This window comes from Centruroides sculpturatus, unplaced genomic scaffold, assembly GCF_000671375.1.
Source record: "Centruroides sculpturatus isolate CEXI.00-Female unplaced genomic scaffold, Cexi_2.0 scaffold115, whole genome shotgun sequence".
Lineage (NCBI taxonomy): Eukaryota > Metazoa > Arthropoda > Arachnida > Scorpiones > Buthidae > Centruroides > Centruroides sculpturatus.
The window spans coordinates 584,772-600,342 of record NW_019384545.1 but is presented as its reverse complement, the minus strand read 5'-3'; the positions used below and the strand labels follow the sequence as shown (position 1 = coordinate 600,342).

The 15,571-nt window shown below is 29.4% G+C and overlaps 1 protein-coding gene across 1 annotated transcript in view; it reads right to left on the bottom strand.

The window, feature by feature from the left end:
* The window catches only part of LOC111623475 (probable ubiquitin carboxyl-terminal hydrolase FAF-X), a 274,716-nt gene that overhangs the window by 200,735 nt on the left and 58,410 nt on the right, over nucleotides 1–15,571 (bottom strand). Inside the window, exons 5-9 of the mRNA XM_023366062.1 lie at nucleotides 7,153–7,265; nucleotides 6,901–7,030; nucleotides 5,969–6,001; nucleotides 3,399–3,407; nucleotides 3,058–3,083 (exon numbers count right to left, since the gene is read on the bottom strand). Of these exons, the coding sequence (XP_023221830.1) occupies nucleotides 3,058–3,083; nucleotides 3,399–3,407; nucleotides 5,969–6,001; nucleotides 6,901–7,030; nucleotides 7,153–7,265 (311 nt within the window). The remainder of the gene's footprint in view (nucleotides 1–3,057; nucleotides 3,084–3,398; nucleotides 3,408–5,968; nucleotides 6,002–6,900; nucleotides 7,031–7,152; nucleotides 7,266–15,571) is intronic.

The window sequence follows — 15,571 nt, the reverse complement described above, 5'->3', positions numbered from 1 at the left end:
TTACAATTTCATGATGAACTCAGGATATTTTTCTTCTAATTATCAATTAGAGATTCAGACTATGTACAAAAAATTATATAATTAATTTTTAATTAATTTTTAATGTACATAGTCTGAATCTCTAATTGATAATTAGAAAAAAAATATCCTGAGTTCATCATGAAATTGTAACAAATTTTACATCTTTGTTCTTTGGATTAGAGTTTTTAGAAATTTTAATATTACACATAAAAGAAAAATTTTTAAATATTTATACAGTAAGACCTTGCTTAACATGGGGATGCGTTCCTAGACAACAAAGCGCTAAGTGAAGTAAATAGGGATAGGGGAACAACGACCGAAAATTTTTAAAAAATTTACTTTAATTTTAAGTTATTTTTATATTAATTTGTATAATAATATATGTTAAATAACACATAAACACATGCACACAGAAATGTATAATAATATATTAATAGTTCATTTTTTGTGATGAAGGACCTGACTTTTCTGAAATTCTTGTTTTTATTGAAATAAAGTCATGAAATTTCATTTGTCTCTTTTTTTCTTTCCTTAAGCAAATGTTGGTAGCAGAAGATCGCATCCAAAACGCCTTGTTTTGTTTTTGCACTCTTTTCAAAAGCTAGATCATTTGCTACAATTTAATCAATGATTTTGGTTATCATTACCAAACTTTTACTAAGGAAATCTGTAGAGAAATTTTTTGGGTTCTTCATTTTCAGAATCTCTATTTTCCAGTTCTACATGGATTCCTGGTTCTGCCAGTTCTTGAAGTTCGTCATTGATAAGATTCTCACCAGAAACTTGCGGTAACTCCTCAATATCCTGTTTGTCTACATCTCCTAGTCCTGCTGTATCGATTAGGTTGAGTTTGATCAACCTAATGATATAGCGATAGGATCTTCTCATTGAGAATTCTTGGATATCTTCAGCCATAACTTCTTCCACACTTCGTCCATGCATTTATCAGTTAATTCTTGCCAAGCAAAGCCTATATTGCCTATGGCATCTGTGATGTTATATTTTTTCCAAAATTGCACAAAACAAACATAGATTTAAAAAAAGTACACCTTTTGGACACCTTTTTCTGATTGGTTCATGTTCGTAAATAATCGTATTATGTACGAATCCCTAAAATGCCGCAATAATTTCAATCAGCATAAATTTTGAGCTTTTTTAAAAGCTTCGAGCAGACTGCGTTATATCAAATCAACATTAAGCAGGGTCTTACTGTACATCAATTACTATATTTAAGAAAATTAGATCTTATAATGCCATTTGTAAAACTACTGATTTAATATCATCCGTTCAGAGATATTGATTAGCAGATCCATTTTTCTTTTCAAAATTTCTCTCACATATTTACCATTTCTAAAAAAAACAATAAATTTTTCTCTACTTAAATTAAAACGTCTCATAAATGGAAAAGGAAGAAAGTGACTAAAAATAAATCATAAAATAACAGAGCAAATTTTGAAACTCAGATTTAGAATGAAATATGTCCTATACACTGGATCACAAATTGTTTTCAACAACCAACTAAAAACTATTACTTAAGAAAAATTTTAAAGCATACAGAATTTGTATATCTATTGGTATGCACGAAAACTTTTTATAAAATATTCAGTAAATGGCTTTAATTCCAATATAAGTTAATATTTCAATATTGAAAAATAGGTCAAAAGGAACTATGAATATTCAAAAGAATTTTTCTACTGATAAAAGAAAAAGCCCTAAATATGTAAAGCAATTAGACTGAAAAATAAACAAAAATTGTATTATTATTTTTAATATCTTATCAAAATCATCATTTTTTTCTGAACAGATAACAACTAATTTATTCTTTATAGGTCAATAAATTGAATAAGCCATAAAATTACACATCCATAATTTGCATACATTATTAAATATATATATGTTACAGTCAAAACCCGTTTTTAGTTAGAACGCGTTTTAACTAGTTGAAACTAGTTTTTACTGAATGTGTTTGTTAAAACCCGTTTTGTCAAGTTGAAACTAGTTTATACTGAATGTCTTTGTTAAAACCCGTTTTGTCTAGTTAAAACTAGTTTTAACTCAAATTCATTTTTGACTAGCAGTAAATTCTAGTTTTAAGTAGACAGAACGGGTTTTAAGAAAGACATCCAGTATAAACTAGTTTTAACTAGTTAAAACGCATCCTAACTAAAAACTGGTTTGACTGCAACGCATAGAGTGATTCGGGGTAAGATGGTAAGCGGGGGAAGATGCCTAATTTTTGATATTTTCAAACGGTGACATCACATATTGTCATGTATTTGGATGATGAATCGTTGGGCGAATATTAAGTGCGGAAACTTGTAGTTGGCTACCGTTACTTCATTTTCTACATCCGAGAAGAATAAAAGCTAGATAAGAACGAAGTTTTTGTTGTGAAATATTTCTAGAATAATTTTAAACTAAAAGTTAAAATGGAATTTATTAAAAATTGCTAAAAACAATTAATGTGTGATGTAGTTAAGGTTCTAAAGTTTCCATTGTCAGCTACCGCCGATCCCGATCGGACATGCTGGAGCACGTGACTCTACTAGGCATCTTACCCCAACAAATGGAAAATATGCCACATTTTTCTTGGGGTAACGTGCCTATTTTTTGTTAATTGATTTCCAATATGCCTATTTTTAATAAACTTTTGTTTTCTCGTTTTATTGCAGGATATGCATAGAAATTATATAAGGACTTCTCAAAAAAGTTTTTGGACTGAAAAAAGCTTTCAGCTAGCTATAGAACACGTTAGAACGGGCGGAAACTTAACAATACTTATACTGTGCTGTTATACTTACTATGAAGTACTTTGTACTACATATGCAATAAATTAAATTTGGTTAAGAAATTCAAAAATTAATTTTAAGCAATTATATTTGTTATCTTACCCTAATGGCATTTGGCATCTCACCCAGATACTTGGGGTGAGATGCTTAAAATGCCAGACAGTGAAAAAGTCGTCATTGCAAACACAGTATAGAATTTTTTAAAATAAACTCCAAACTTTTATTTGAAAGACATACTCCAGAATATGATATTTTCATTAGAGGGCTCCTAAACTCAAATTAGCGCTGTAATTTTCTTCATAAGCAAAATGTTAGGCATCTTCCGCCGAATCACTATACATAACTTTATTTCCCCCAAACATATTTATGTAGCTAAAATTAGTTTTAACTAATGTTAAAAGTTAAAACTAGTTTTATCTAAAGTCAAAACATGTACAGCAGTAAATTAACTAGACAAAACCGATTTTGTCTAGTTAAAACTAGAATTTACTGTAGTCAAAAATGAATTTGAGTTAAAACTAGTTTTAACTAGACAAAACGGGTTTTAACAAAGACATTCAGTATAAACTAGTTTCAACTAGTTAAAACGCGTTCTAACTAAAAACGGGTTTTGACTGTAACATATATATTCTTTAAATCAGTGTTTTTCAACCTTCTTGAATACGCAACCCCTTTACAAGTTAAAAAATTCTGGCAACCCCCCTAGGTCCATATTAAAACTATATCAGTGATTTTAAAAACTATGTATTTAATTTTCTTTCTGTTGAGACAAATTATTGTTGATTAAAATGAAAATTTCAGAAGAATCGACAATAATTGAACACACATAAAGTATGAAACTTTCTTTAATTATAACATTAGGCACAGTGAACTGTTGACTTTCTTTTCTTTTGTTTTTTTTTTGTTTTTTGGATCTCAAATTTCAGCTTCTACTTTTCTACTTTTTATTTCTTTTTGAAGATCAGCTCAACACTTTTTCCACTATCATTTTCTGGGGTGGGCCGTAATTCTCGCTGAAATTGTAGTTTTTTTAATGTAGTGTAGGACCTACAAATACTTGTCTTATTCTTCTACCCATGACCCCTGTGTAAGGCTTCATGACCTCCAGGGGGGGTCGTGACCCACAGGTTGAAAAACACTGCTTTAAATAACTAAATTCTTACTTGAGTGATTAGTAACAATTAGGTTATATAAATAAAATTTAAAATTTTTTAAATCTATTTAGGGGAATATAAAGTTATTTCTTTAAGCATCTTTGATCTTTATACACTGGAAATAGTAATGCAAATAATAAAAAGAATTTAAGGAATAAAATTCATACTCTGTAATATCTTTGTAACCAATGAATGATTTTCAATAAAACTTTCAGAGCAAATTGTGTATGTATAAACTGCTCAGTTGCATGGAATTACTTCCAAATATTTGTGAAAATCAATGGCACTGTTATGGTACTCTTGTAATTACGCCATTCCAGGTTAAATCAAGTACTGAAGAAATCGGCAAAACAGACACCACAAATTATTCCATTAATATCTCTCTTCAACTATCTTCATTATATAGGAAACATTGTTTTCTTTTAGAACAATATCTAAAATTATTGATGACAACTATACTGTTTATGTAATACATGTGCAAAATGTTTGTGTTTTGTGGCTGAAATTACCCCTCCCTCCCTTATATTATGTCAACACAATTTTAACATAGTTTTAATCTATGGATTGTGCAGAACACATGCTATTCAATTTACAGGTTATTTAAATAATTTTACTGAAATACTATTTGCATCATGCAGCATCATACAATATACTGTAAGATATAACATATTCTATCAATGAAAGTAAAGTTTATATACATGAATGATGGACTGTATTTATGGATTAAAAGAGGATCAGATGAACATGCTTTTAAAATACTTCAACAAAAGAAATGAATAAAATAAACAAAAATAAAGAAATGAATATAGAAGTGTTCTCAATATACATTGCAGATAAGTTTCTAAAAAATACAACTTGTGACAAAATGAAAACAAAAAATGTATATTAGACATTGATTTCCTATTAAACTAATGCATTAGTTTGCAGAGACGTTCTAGGTAAACTAAAAATCTGAATTTATATGTAAATAATAAATAAATAGTAGACCCTATTCATATGCACACAAATACAATTTACTATTTTTATTTCATTATATATTCTCTAAAATTATGATTTATAGTACTATATAGTATATTGTAATGGTTACACAGTTTTCTAAAATGTGTTTTATTAAATATTTAATATGTACTTATTACTGTTCTTACATTTTAATACATGTATATATTTTATACACATATTACACATAGTATGCAATTATAAATTTAAATACAGAAAGGAAAAAAAATTTGTGAAAGAAATATACATGAAACTAAGTTCCCAGAACAACCCTAGAGTTTGTGGGGCTCAGGGTAAAAGTCATTATTATTGAAAACATCTAATTGGAAACAAGGTCTATAACCTTAACTTTCTATTTCATGTGGCATTTAGGATTGCAAAAATCTATTCTAATAAAGCGATAAAGCAAAATTTTTTCCAGAAGCTGTTAACAATAATAATTAAGTATTAACAAAATACTGTATAGATATATGTTTATTACTTCAAAATTTACAATGAATACAATTAATTGATAAAATTTACTTTGTGACTTTTGTTCTGCAAAATCATTAATTATATCATCATAATTTAAAGCTTTGCACAGTTTATGTTCAATAGACAGTAATGTCAAATTAGATAATCTTTCTTGATTCATAGAAGTTTTTAGGTTGTTTTTCTTTAAGTATTAATTAACTTTGAAAAATTGTACTCTGCAGTAGTAGTAGCAATTTGAAGAGTTAAGCATCTACTTACTAAACTTTGTGTACAACCAGTGAAATAATTCCACTCTGTTTCACATTTCACTCAATTGCATTATGAAGATGAATAATCTGTTACTGTTGAAATTAAATATTGCAAGGTGATAGACAGGATATTGTGTTTCCACTCTCAATATGCAGATGTAGGTGGGAAGTGGATGAGTGGTCTGAGATTTATATTGTTTTTAACTGATGGTGACAAGATATGAGGGATTTAGAGAAAAGGTATAGCAAATGGAGTTTAGAAAGAAATAAAGCTGTCCTTTTAAACCAGTGTGTTTTGGCCATTTTTTAGTCCAAAGTTGTGCATAGTTATCTGGCATTCACAACTTCAAGAGTTTCCTATAATTTCATTTATTGTAGGAAACTTTACTAACTTTCCTACAATAAATGAAAATTACCAATATTTTTTAAAATCTACATAATAAAAATTTATATACAGCACACATTACATAGTGTATATTATTGAATTTATAATCTATAAATGGTATTTTGTATGTGTTTTCAGATTAATTAACTATTCATTTATCCAGTCTGGTCCCTTAAAAACTAATTACTTGGGAATCTATCAAATATCAAGTTTATCAACTCTATTTAATGACATGTATACTATATGATGTTTACTAACCTATCCCATATTGAAAATTTTCTCCATTGCGTGGTCACCATGTTGAATTTTTGTTGATGTTAAGCGTTGAATTTTCGTCGATTTAAATAATAATCGTGGCTACTGTATCATTAAAAATTATTTTTTTATTTTGTACAAACAAAATAAATGTAGTGAAAAAATATAAAAACAAAAAACATTATATTTCGAAAGTTCATTTTAATATAAAAATTATGACGCATAGCGACATCTAGTATAAAAAATGTTCCGATGCAGAGACGAATATATTCATGGTCACTAGGGCAGGTCAAATGAGGTCAACATGAAAATATTCAGGAACAACACAGGACAGGTTAATGAAATGTATAGAGAATGTACATTTAAATGCATGTATCAATGTTTGATATATGAATTTAAAAATGGTATCTAAAATGAAATAATTTGCTACAATTATTACAAAGAATCAAATAGTATTCAACTAATTTTAGTTGAAAAATAAAGCAAATAAAAACTTGTTTGCTAAGAAAATATACATTTTGGAGCAGTTAGACATACAATATCAAGGCAATAAGAGAACCCTATAACATAATTAAAATTGTAAGTAAGTGCAAAATACATACTCTTGGTGTTCTGGCATCAGGTGGTCGAGCAAATATTTCCTCTTCTGAAGGCTGAGAACCAGGAGGGACCGTATCAGACGGTCGTGTACCATTATATGTATGAAATCTATATTTCAATAAAAATTATAATTTAGTAATCATAATAAATATACAAATATTCAAATTTTAGGTTAGATATAGATATTCAAATATTCCAATTTTTTATAAAAATACACATCTGTTACTCACTTATTGTTTGGATTAAAAACCATTGCTAACAGATCAAGAAGAGGAAGACAATCCTGATTCAGCTTGATAACACAAAGTTCAACTAAGCGTTCACAATTTTTCATGATGCAACGCTATAAAAATAATTCATTCAACTTAAAGTAAAAACTATAATGCATATATTATTTAATATATATTAGTTTAATAAACTTTTTAATTATTCAAAATCAACTATACTTAAATAAAAATTTTCCTGTATACTAAGTAGAAAAAACTTCAAAAATTCCTCATACACAAATCATTCACTTTCTCTAAAAATGAATGAATTAAAATTATGAAGTAAACATAAAAATAAATGTATATTAAAGTCATTTTCAAAGTAATTTCTAGTAAACTGTTTTAATGAAACAGAAGTTTGGATTAAAATTTTAAACTGAATTGTTTATTTTCTATTCTATTTAAAACATTCTAATAATTATATAAATTAATATAAATTTTGCAATTTTTAAATTATATATAATTTGTATCTATAGAATATCTACAGGTATCCCACAGTAGATACATTCCAAAAAAGTGCAGTGTTACCCAAATCCATTATAAACAAAACAAGGGACTAATGCACAACATCAAGTTAGGTTCCAGAAGTTAGCAAAAGTATACTATTCTTTTTCATTACTAAGAGAAATATGTTTATTAAAGCAATTAATACTCTATTTCCAATCAATAATTAACTAACAATTACAATTAAATTACAGTAATACCTCGACTTACGCGAACCTGGAGTTACGCAATTTTCAAATCGCATCGATTCGTCTTTTGTTTGAGCGCCACGCAACTCTTGATTACTCACACTATTGTTCAGCTTACATGTTCAGACGTGTCACGTGGAATTGACACATAGCTACAATTTATTTTGTGTTATTTATTTCTGTGTTTGTTATATCTATGGAGACTTGAGAGACTATGTGGTGATTTCTTGTAACTGTAAACGAATCAAAAGACGAGATAAGATTAACGAGAACATTTATTAGCCTACATACATCCGACTTGGATTTTACACAAATTGCAAAATTATACCCCAACTTACGTGAATTCGACTTACGCGGTTATCGCTCGGTCCCACCTATCGCATAAGTTTGGGGTATTACTGTACTGTTAATATTAATTTTAGGACATTTTCTTTTTACAAAGTATCTCATCATCTAAGCTTTTTTGTTGATCTTAATCACAAATATCAGCATCTTCATTTTTTTTATTTTTATCAAATTTTCTATAAATGACAAAATAAAAATATGTTATTAATCAATAACTCATCCTAGAAGAACACATTTGTTCAGTCGAGTACTGAGATACCACCATGTTTCGTTTGTCATTTTTACAAATGATTACTTAACACCCAAGGTTAAAAAAGGTTAATAACACTTACATAAAAATGTTTAAGTAAACATTACTAAATACAAAAATTAATGTATAAAAACAAAACACAGTGACAGTCTTAAGGGCTAAAGTTTCAAAGCAACATCAATGACACCTGGTTGATAGGAAAACTAGAAGGGAGAAAAAAAATTCTATCAGTTTTCATTAAAGTAACCTGATGAAAGACTGACAACAAATTAAAAATTTCAATATTCTAAAATTTGTGGGCAAATTTCAGACAACACACAGGCTTACTTGAATAAAAAACATCGAATAATGGAGTTTACACTTAAAAATTGTGAAATTTTGTATGGAGGATTTCCAAAATTTTCAAACCTTGTTAGACTGACACCATATTGTAGAAGTACAGTGTTGTTATTCTAAATATAGTTTTAAGAACATAAAAGCCATATTTTTGCTTGTTTATTTGTTAGCTGTATATAAACAAAATTATATCATCATAGTCTTAGTGAGTCTTTTCAATTCTACTTTGATAAAACAATAAGAACTGTATGTATGTCAACTATGTGAGCAATAACACTTTCTAAATAACAGGCTCGTTAGATCATTACTTTCAACTGGATAATAGAATGTCAAGTGGTCACTATGAAAAGATTTTTTTTAAAATTTGTTATAGAAGTGACATAATGTGGCTATTTTTTTAAAGTTTAAATTTAATGAAGTAAGTTTAAAATACGTCATTTGCGAAAATATTTAAAAATGCAACTTAAGGGAAATTCCCTTATCAAGCATGAATGTCACATGGTCACTGATGTCACTGCAACCTAAGTGCAATCACAGATCCAAAATCCATAAAACATTTATTCTATAGCTAATATTTCTGCAAAATAAGTAGCCTATACAGAACATAAAACAAATATAACCAAACTTTCATTTGGATTGGACAAAAATTGCAGGAGTTTTAAGGAATTCACACACATTACTGTAGCTTTTATAGTAGTAATACAAATTAAGAACAAAAGTTCACTTCTTGGAATTCCCTTCTATATTCAGCACATTGATAAAGTTGTCATAATTCATATTTGTTTTGTATTCTTTATATTATACAACATTTTGGCAATATATTCTTTTTAAATTGTGTTGATGCACCAAAAAAGTAAAACAATCATTCTGCTGATTTAAAACCAAACTGGACTTAGGCCAGAAACACATGTATAAAATATAATGTAAATATGGGCCAAAGCAGAAAATGAAAAATACTTTCTGAAACTGAACAGAAAATCAAGTATATGAAGTTTTTATTTTTTAAATGCTAAACAATTTTCTGCTGAAGTATAGCCAATAGTAGAAGTTTCATGTTGGTTATGTAGTTATGTAATCTTTTATTAATTCAAGAATTAATGGCTACTCTTTGCATGGGAAGAAACTAAACAATGTACAAATCTAAATTTTACGCAAGATTTAAAATATGCATTCACAATTATTTACTAAAGTTTACTAGTTTTAAATTACTTCCCTTTGTTGTTTGATATTATGCACTTGATTGTATTAACAACAGTTTGTAAATAGAGCTCTCATAAAGTCTAAATTACATATTTTGTCTCTCTCAAATAATTTACAAACTCATTAAATAATATCATAATTAACATTAAGTTATTTCCTATCAAAATCCTATCATCATACAATCAAAATATGAATATTTTTGCAAGAGAATGATTAGATTAACTTATTTATAAACAGTAATAGGTAAGGTTTATCTCTGAACAAGATGAGGGACCCCAGAATTGTCAACCTTTATTCTTATTTTCTTTTTCTATACTAGAAAAAGAAAAAAAGTATATATATTAAACAGAAAAAAAACTAACTTAGATCAGTGTAATTTGAAAAACATTAAAATAGGTGTGTTATGCTCTGTTTTTTTGGATACTTTATATTGGTATTGATATTATATTAATATTAGACAACAAAGAAAATAATGTTGTAAACCTGCTGAAGAGGGACCTTCAGTTCCGAAACACAAAGAGTACAGATGAAAATAAAGATATTTTGTTTTGACTTTTAACTAAGATCTCCTTTTTTTTTTGCTAATCAGAAACTACAGCAGTATTATATGAGTAGTTCACTTGCCAAATCAAGTAACTCCACAAAACAAAAGTATAAAAATTGATAATATAAATTATTTTTTAAAATTCCTTTTAAACTTTAAATTTAAATAAACATTGTAAATGTATTTTTATATATCATTACATTAAAGCTATGCTTTTAATATAATAATATATAAAATTAGTTACAGGAAAAATGTAAAAATAATAATTATATTAAGGATTTACAAATGGAGTTATCAATTTGCCCTGTGAACAGTTCATATGTTCTATTAATAAACATGGTCCTAGCAGACAGTATATACACAGAAAAGTAAAACATTTAGTGTTTTACTTTTTACCTCTGTCTTTAGAGAGGGGTAAAAAGAATTTACAAATTCCAATTACCTTATTAACAAATAAGCATGTATAATACCTCCAACTAAAAATTTTATATAAACTGTGTTTGTAATATTTAGTAGACAACAATGAAAATGTTGTAATGATACTGGTACATTTTAAATTAAATTTTTAAATTTACTGTATAAAAACAGAGCAATGAAAATAAACCAGATAATGAACCTACTGTAATATACTGTTAAAAATAAGTTCATAAGAACTTCTGCAATAAAAATCACTGAACTGTACAACCACAATAGAACACACAACACCACTGAAGCAAATAAAAACAGACACTGGGAATAAAATCACTCTGTACTTCTCACTTTTACTAGCATGACTTATAAACTTTTTACAAATGCACTTTGAAGAAATTCATAAAATGGATATTGTGATTCAATTTAGATATTGTAATTGTGCTAAAGAAATTTAGATATTACAAAAAAAAAAAATTATTTGTAGTATCAATATGAATAGAGAGAATTTAAATGCTAAAATAAGATTGTATATTACATTAAAATCAATATTATGTATATATATAGTTAAAAACAAGCAACCTTTAGTAATTAATTCATTGCTTGCATAATTTTTGTGTGTGACAGATAATTTATTAAAACATAAACACAAAAAAATGCATTAATTTCATGTTATTTTCTCCTTTTTCTATTTTATGTCCAGTGTAGATAGTATTGTTCATTTTGTATAAAATAGGAAACCTATAAACTCTAAACAAATTATTATTAACATGTTTACTTTATTAACAGAATAATAAAAATTCATATTGAGTTAAAAACATCTATTTCTTAATTTATTTTGTAATAAATATATTTTCATATATAATGAGAACTATGTTGTTGTAATTCCTTACTATAAGATTCTGAAAAATGAGCTTTTAGAAATTATCCCAGATAACAACTGAAATACATCAAAAGCACATAAGGTCATTGTATGCCAGAATATTGAATTTTTATTTTCATATTTTACACACATTAATTAACTCTTACATATTTTAGTTCAAATTACAATTTGAAATTACCACATGTAAAGGTTAAACACTCATTCACAAGTACTGATACAATATATAATACACTCATAACAACCTTTAAATGACCAATAAAATATTTAATTGTAAAAAACAAACGTTTTCAACATTTGTTTCGACGTAGGGCTAGGGCTAAGCTGAGATTCCTTATGATGTGCAAGAATAAAGGGTGTTCCCTACAGTATGTCCATTCAACAAATACGTCTACCGGTTGGATGTGAATCATTGGTACCCAAGCTAAGAATATTATGTTTACAGAAGGCAATATGCACTATATGCAAGACGGTGTTTTCTAAACTCAACTGCATAATCAATGTTGAGAATCAAATACACAGCCAGAATCCGGAGTTACTACAAGAAATCAATGGGAGAATTGTTACCGTCCAAATGTAAGCTTAAAAGAAGCCTATTCATACATTATCAAAAGAAATTTGATTGGATTCTCAACAAGCAAAAACTATATGATGTACAACACCACTCATCCTTGATATGCTGGGACAACATATCACCTGATTTTCACACCTGCTCACTATCCCATGGACCTATGCTTGCCCCTTGTGATTACTACATACGACCTGAAAAAGTGATGCCTGATTTAGAAAATGATCACTGGGATGAACGAAGTGCACAAAGAATATTTCAGATGGTAGTCAGCATTCAAGATACAATGTATTAACAATTGCATACAAGATGACCGAGATTTACAAATCCAAAACATGGTTAACGAATAATAACATAGTAGTGCTCAAGGCTGATAAGAGGAAAGCTCTTGTGTTATTAAAGAAGAAAACGTACATTTTGATGATGCAAAAATACATCATTAATATGGAGTGTGAACCTGTCAAGGATGGATATGTCAACAAATTACAAGCATGTGTAAAAAAGTTTACTCAAACACCATTGGCTAGAGTGTTCAACATATGTAGGGCAGTGGTGCCTTTCTCTGACACTCCCAGGCTGTTTGCATTCGCCAAAACACACAAGGATACACCTTCATTGAGACCGATCATTGACAAGGCACAATCCCCCACTAGATTGTTAGACACGGCTATACACAAGCTTATAGCTCATAGCTTGACCAATTATCCATGGACAATCAAGAATTCAATAGAGTTATTGGAGGCTTTGAGATCTCTTAGCATTACAGATCAAACGTACAGTAGACCCCCCTATAACGCTTAGATACGTTCCACTTTATAAGAATTTTACATTGTAGGAATCCTTAAATACATGAGCCAATCGCAGCCGACACGTGTGAAGTTTACGGACTACAGCTGTTTGAAAGGTTTTCTTCCATAAAATTAATCAATTCTAGACTAATTCGACTCAACATTTCCAAAATACGTATATTTTTTTGGGAATAATCCATATAAACTATGCTGTAAACAAAAAATTGTAGGATTACTTACCGAGTGTGCATCGTTTGACTACGCCATTGCTTACGCTTGTTTTCATCGCGAAGCAGCGCACCAAACGGCGGCCGCGATTTCTGATAAGTTATTTTTCTGAGAAAACTTCGTTGAACTTTGGAGACATCATTAATATAAATAATTTTTATGGCCGTTGAATAAGAAATGTTTCTTTCACAAGAAATGTATAAAATTAGTGCTGTATTAGACTTACGGTACCTAATTTACATACTGTACAGACGATAGTAAACTCAACTTACTCGCCTAAACTCTCCGTAGCGTGGCGCTGGACGGCGGAAAGTATATATATAATTATAATAAAGTTACAATAAATTAAGTTAATTTATAATTATATATACAGTACCTAATTTATATATAATTAATATATAATTATATGTACAGTATCTAATTTATATATAATACTGTACAGATGATAGCAAACTCAATTTACTCGCCTAAACTTTCCATAGCGTGGCGCTGGACGGCGGAAAATAGTTCGGCTGCTCATCCACTATTGGTCCAGATTCGACCAATCTTGTTGCGATACAAGTCGGTGACGATGTTTTACGAGTCCCTTTATACGAATACTGCTGCAATTTTTTCGCTACGTTATAGGAACCCACATTATAGGGGGGGGTCGACTGTACATCACTGTGCTTGATTTCATTTCATTATACCCTTCTATAAAAATCCAGCCTTGCTTTTGCGCAATTAGGGACCTCTTACTAACTTCGCATGGTGCGCACTGTAAACAAGTATTGGAGCTTGCCCATCTGTTATGCTACACTTCATTTGTTCGGTTCAACAACAAAACTTACCTCCAGAAGCGTGGTCTCCCTATGGGCAGCCCACTTTCAGGAGATTTGTGTGAGTTAGTCATTAGACAACTAGAACAAAGAATCGTACTGATGTTTATTTCTAACATACTTATTTATAAAAGGTACGTTGATGATATCTTTATTATGTGGAATGCTAAACCTGATATAAATAACTTCATTGATGCAATGAATAATAACCATATGGCCTCTGCATCAAATTGGAACAAATAAGCAATTCAAATGCAACCTTCCTTGATATCAATATACAATTAGATGGCGACAGGATATCAACCAAAGTCCATTACAAGCCATGCTACAAACCTCTATTCATTCCTGACAATTCTGATGACCCCTTTTCATACAAGGTAGTGGCGGAACCGGACCCTAACCAAAAGAGCATTCACACACCACTTAAAATTCGACGATACATTGGCAGAATTACAACACATCCAGAACATAGCCACATGACACAGGTATGGGCGAAGATTAATTCATAACCTTGCATTTGTCTATTCATCACAAGTATATAATAATAACAACGATAACTCACACATGAACAACTCCAATAATTCTCAGTCTTTGGCTGTGGTTGAATATAACCAGCACTTTGACCTGATTTACAGAGAAATTGCTGCATGTACAAACAAGAAAATTGCATATAAGAGGCGTAGTACCATTTATGACATCCTGCGCAACTGCAAAGACGACATAGACAAAAGATTACTCCAGGGGTATATTCTGTCCCATTAAGGGAACATAGATTTCAAAGGGACCTTGTATATATTGGGTCCATGATACGTTCTCTAGGTAAGAGTTTACACGAACACAAATATGACATTGATCATAACAGATGCACCACTGCCCTAGCTACTTATGCTTCGACCCCAGGCATAACAGCCGACTTCCATAATGCGCAAATCATTAAACTATCACACCGAAGGGAACACATACGAACGCTAGAAACTTTTGAAATATATAAAGTGGAGTTATGCAATAACTGCATCAACTATAAGGATACGATTAATATTTCTACAGCTTGGAAGTTTGTGTATGAAGGGGAAGACCCCACAACTCTATTTAAGGTGTCTTTCCACCATTTCATGTGTGTGTAAAATAATATTTTTATATATTTTTTCTTTGTACAGTGCTTGATAAGCACACACAGAATGAATTTTATATGCAAAGTTAGATATGTTCCAAAACGTTCTAAAAATTTTAAATCTTTAAGCACAATGGCTCTTCGAATCTCGGAACTTTTAACCTGAAGAAGACTGAAAAATACAGTCAAAAACGTTTGTTGTTTTTTTTTACAAT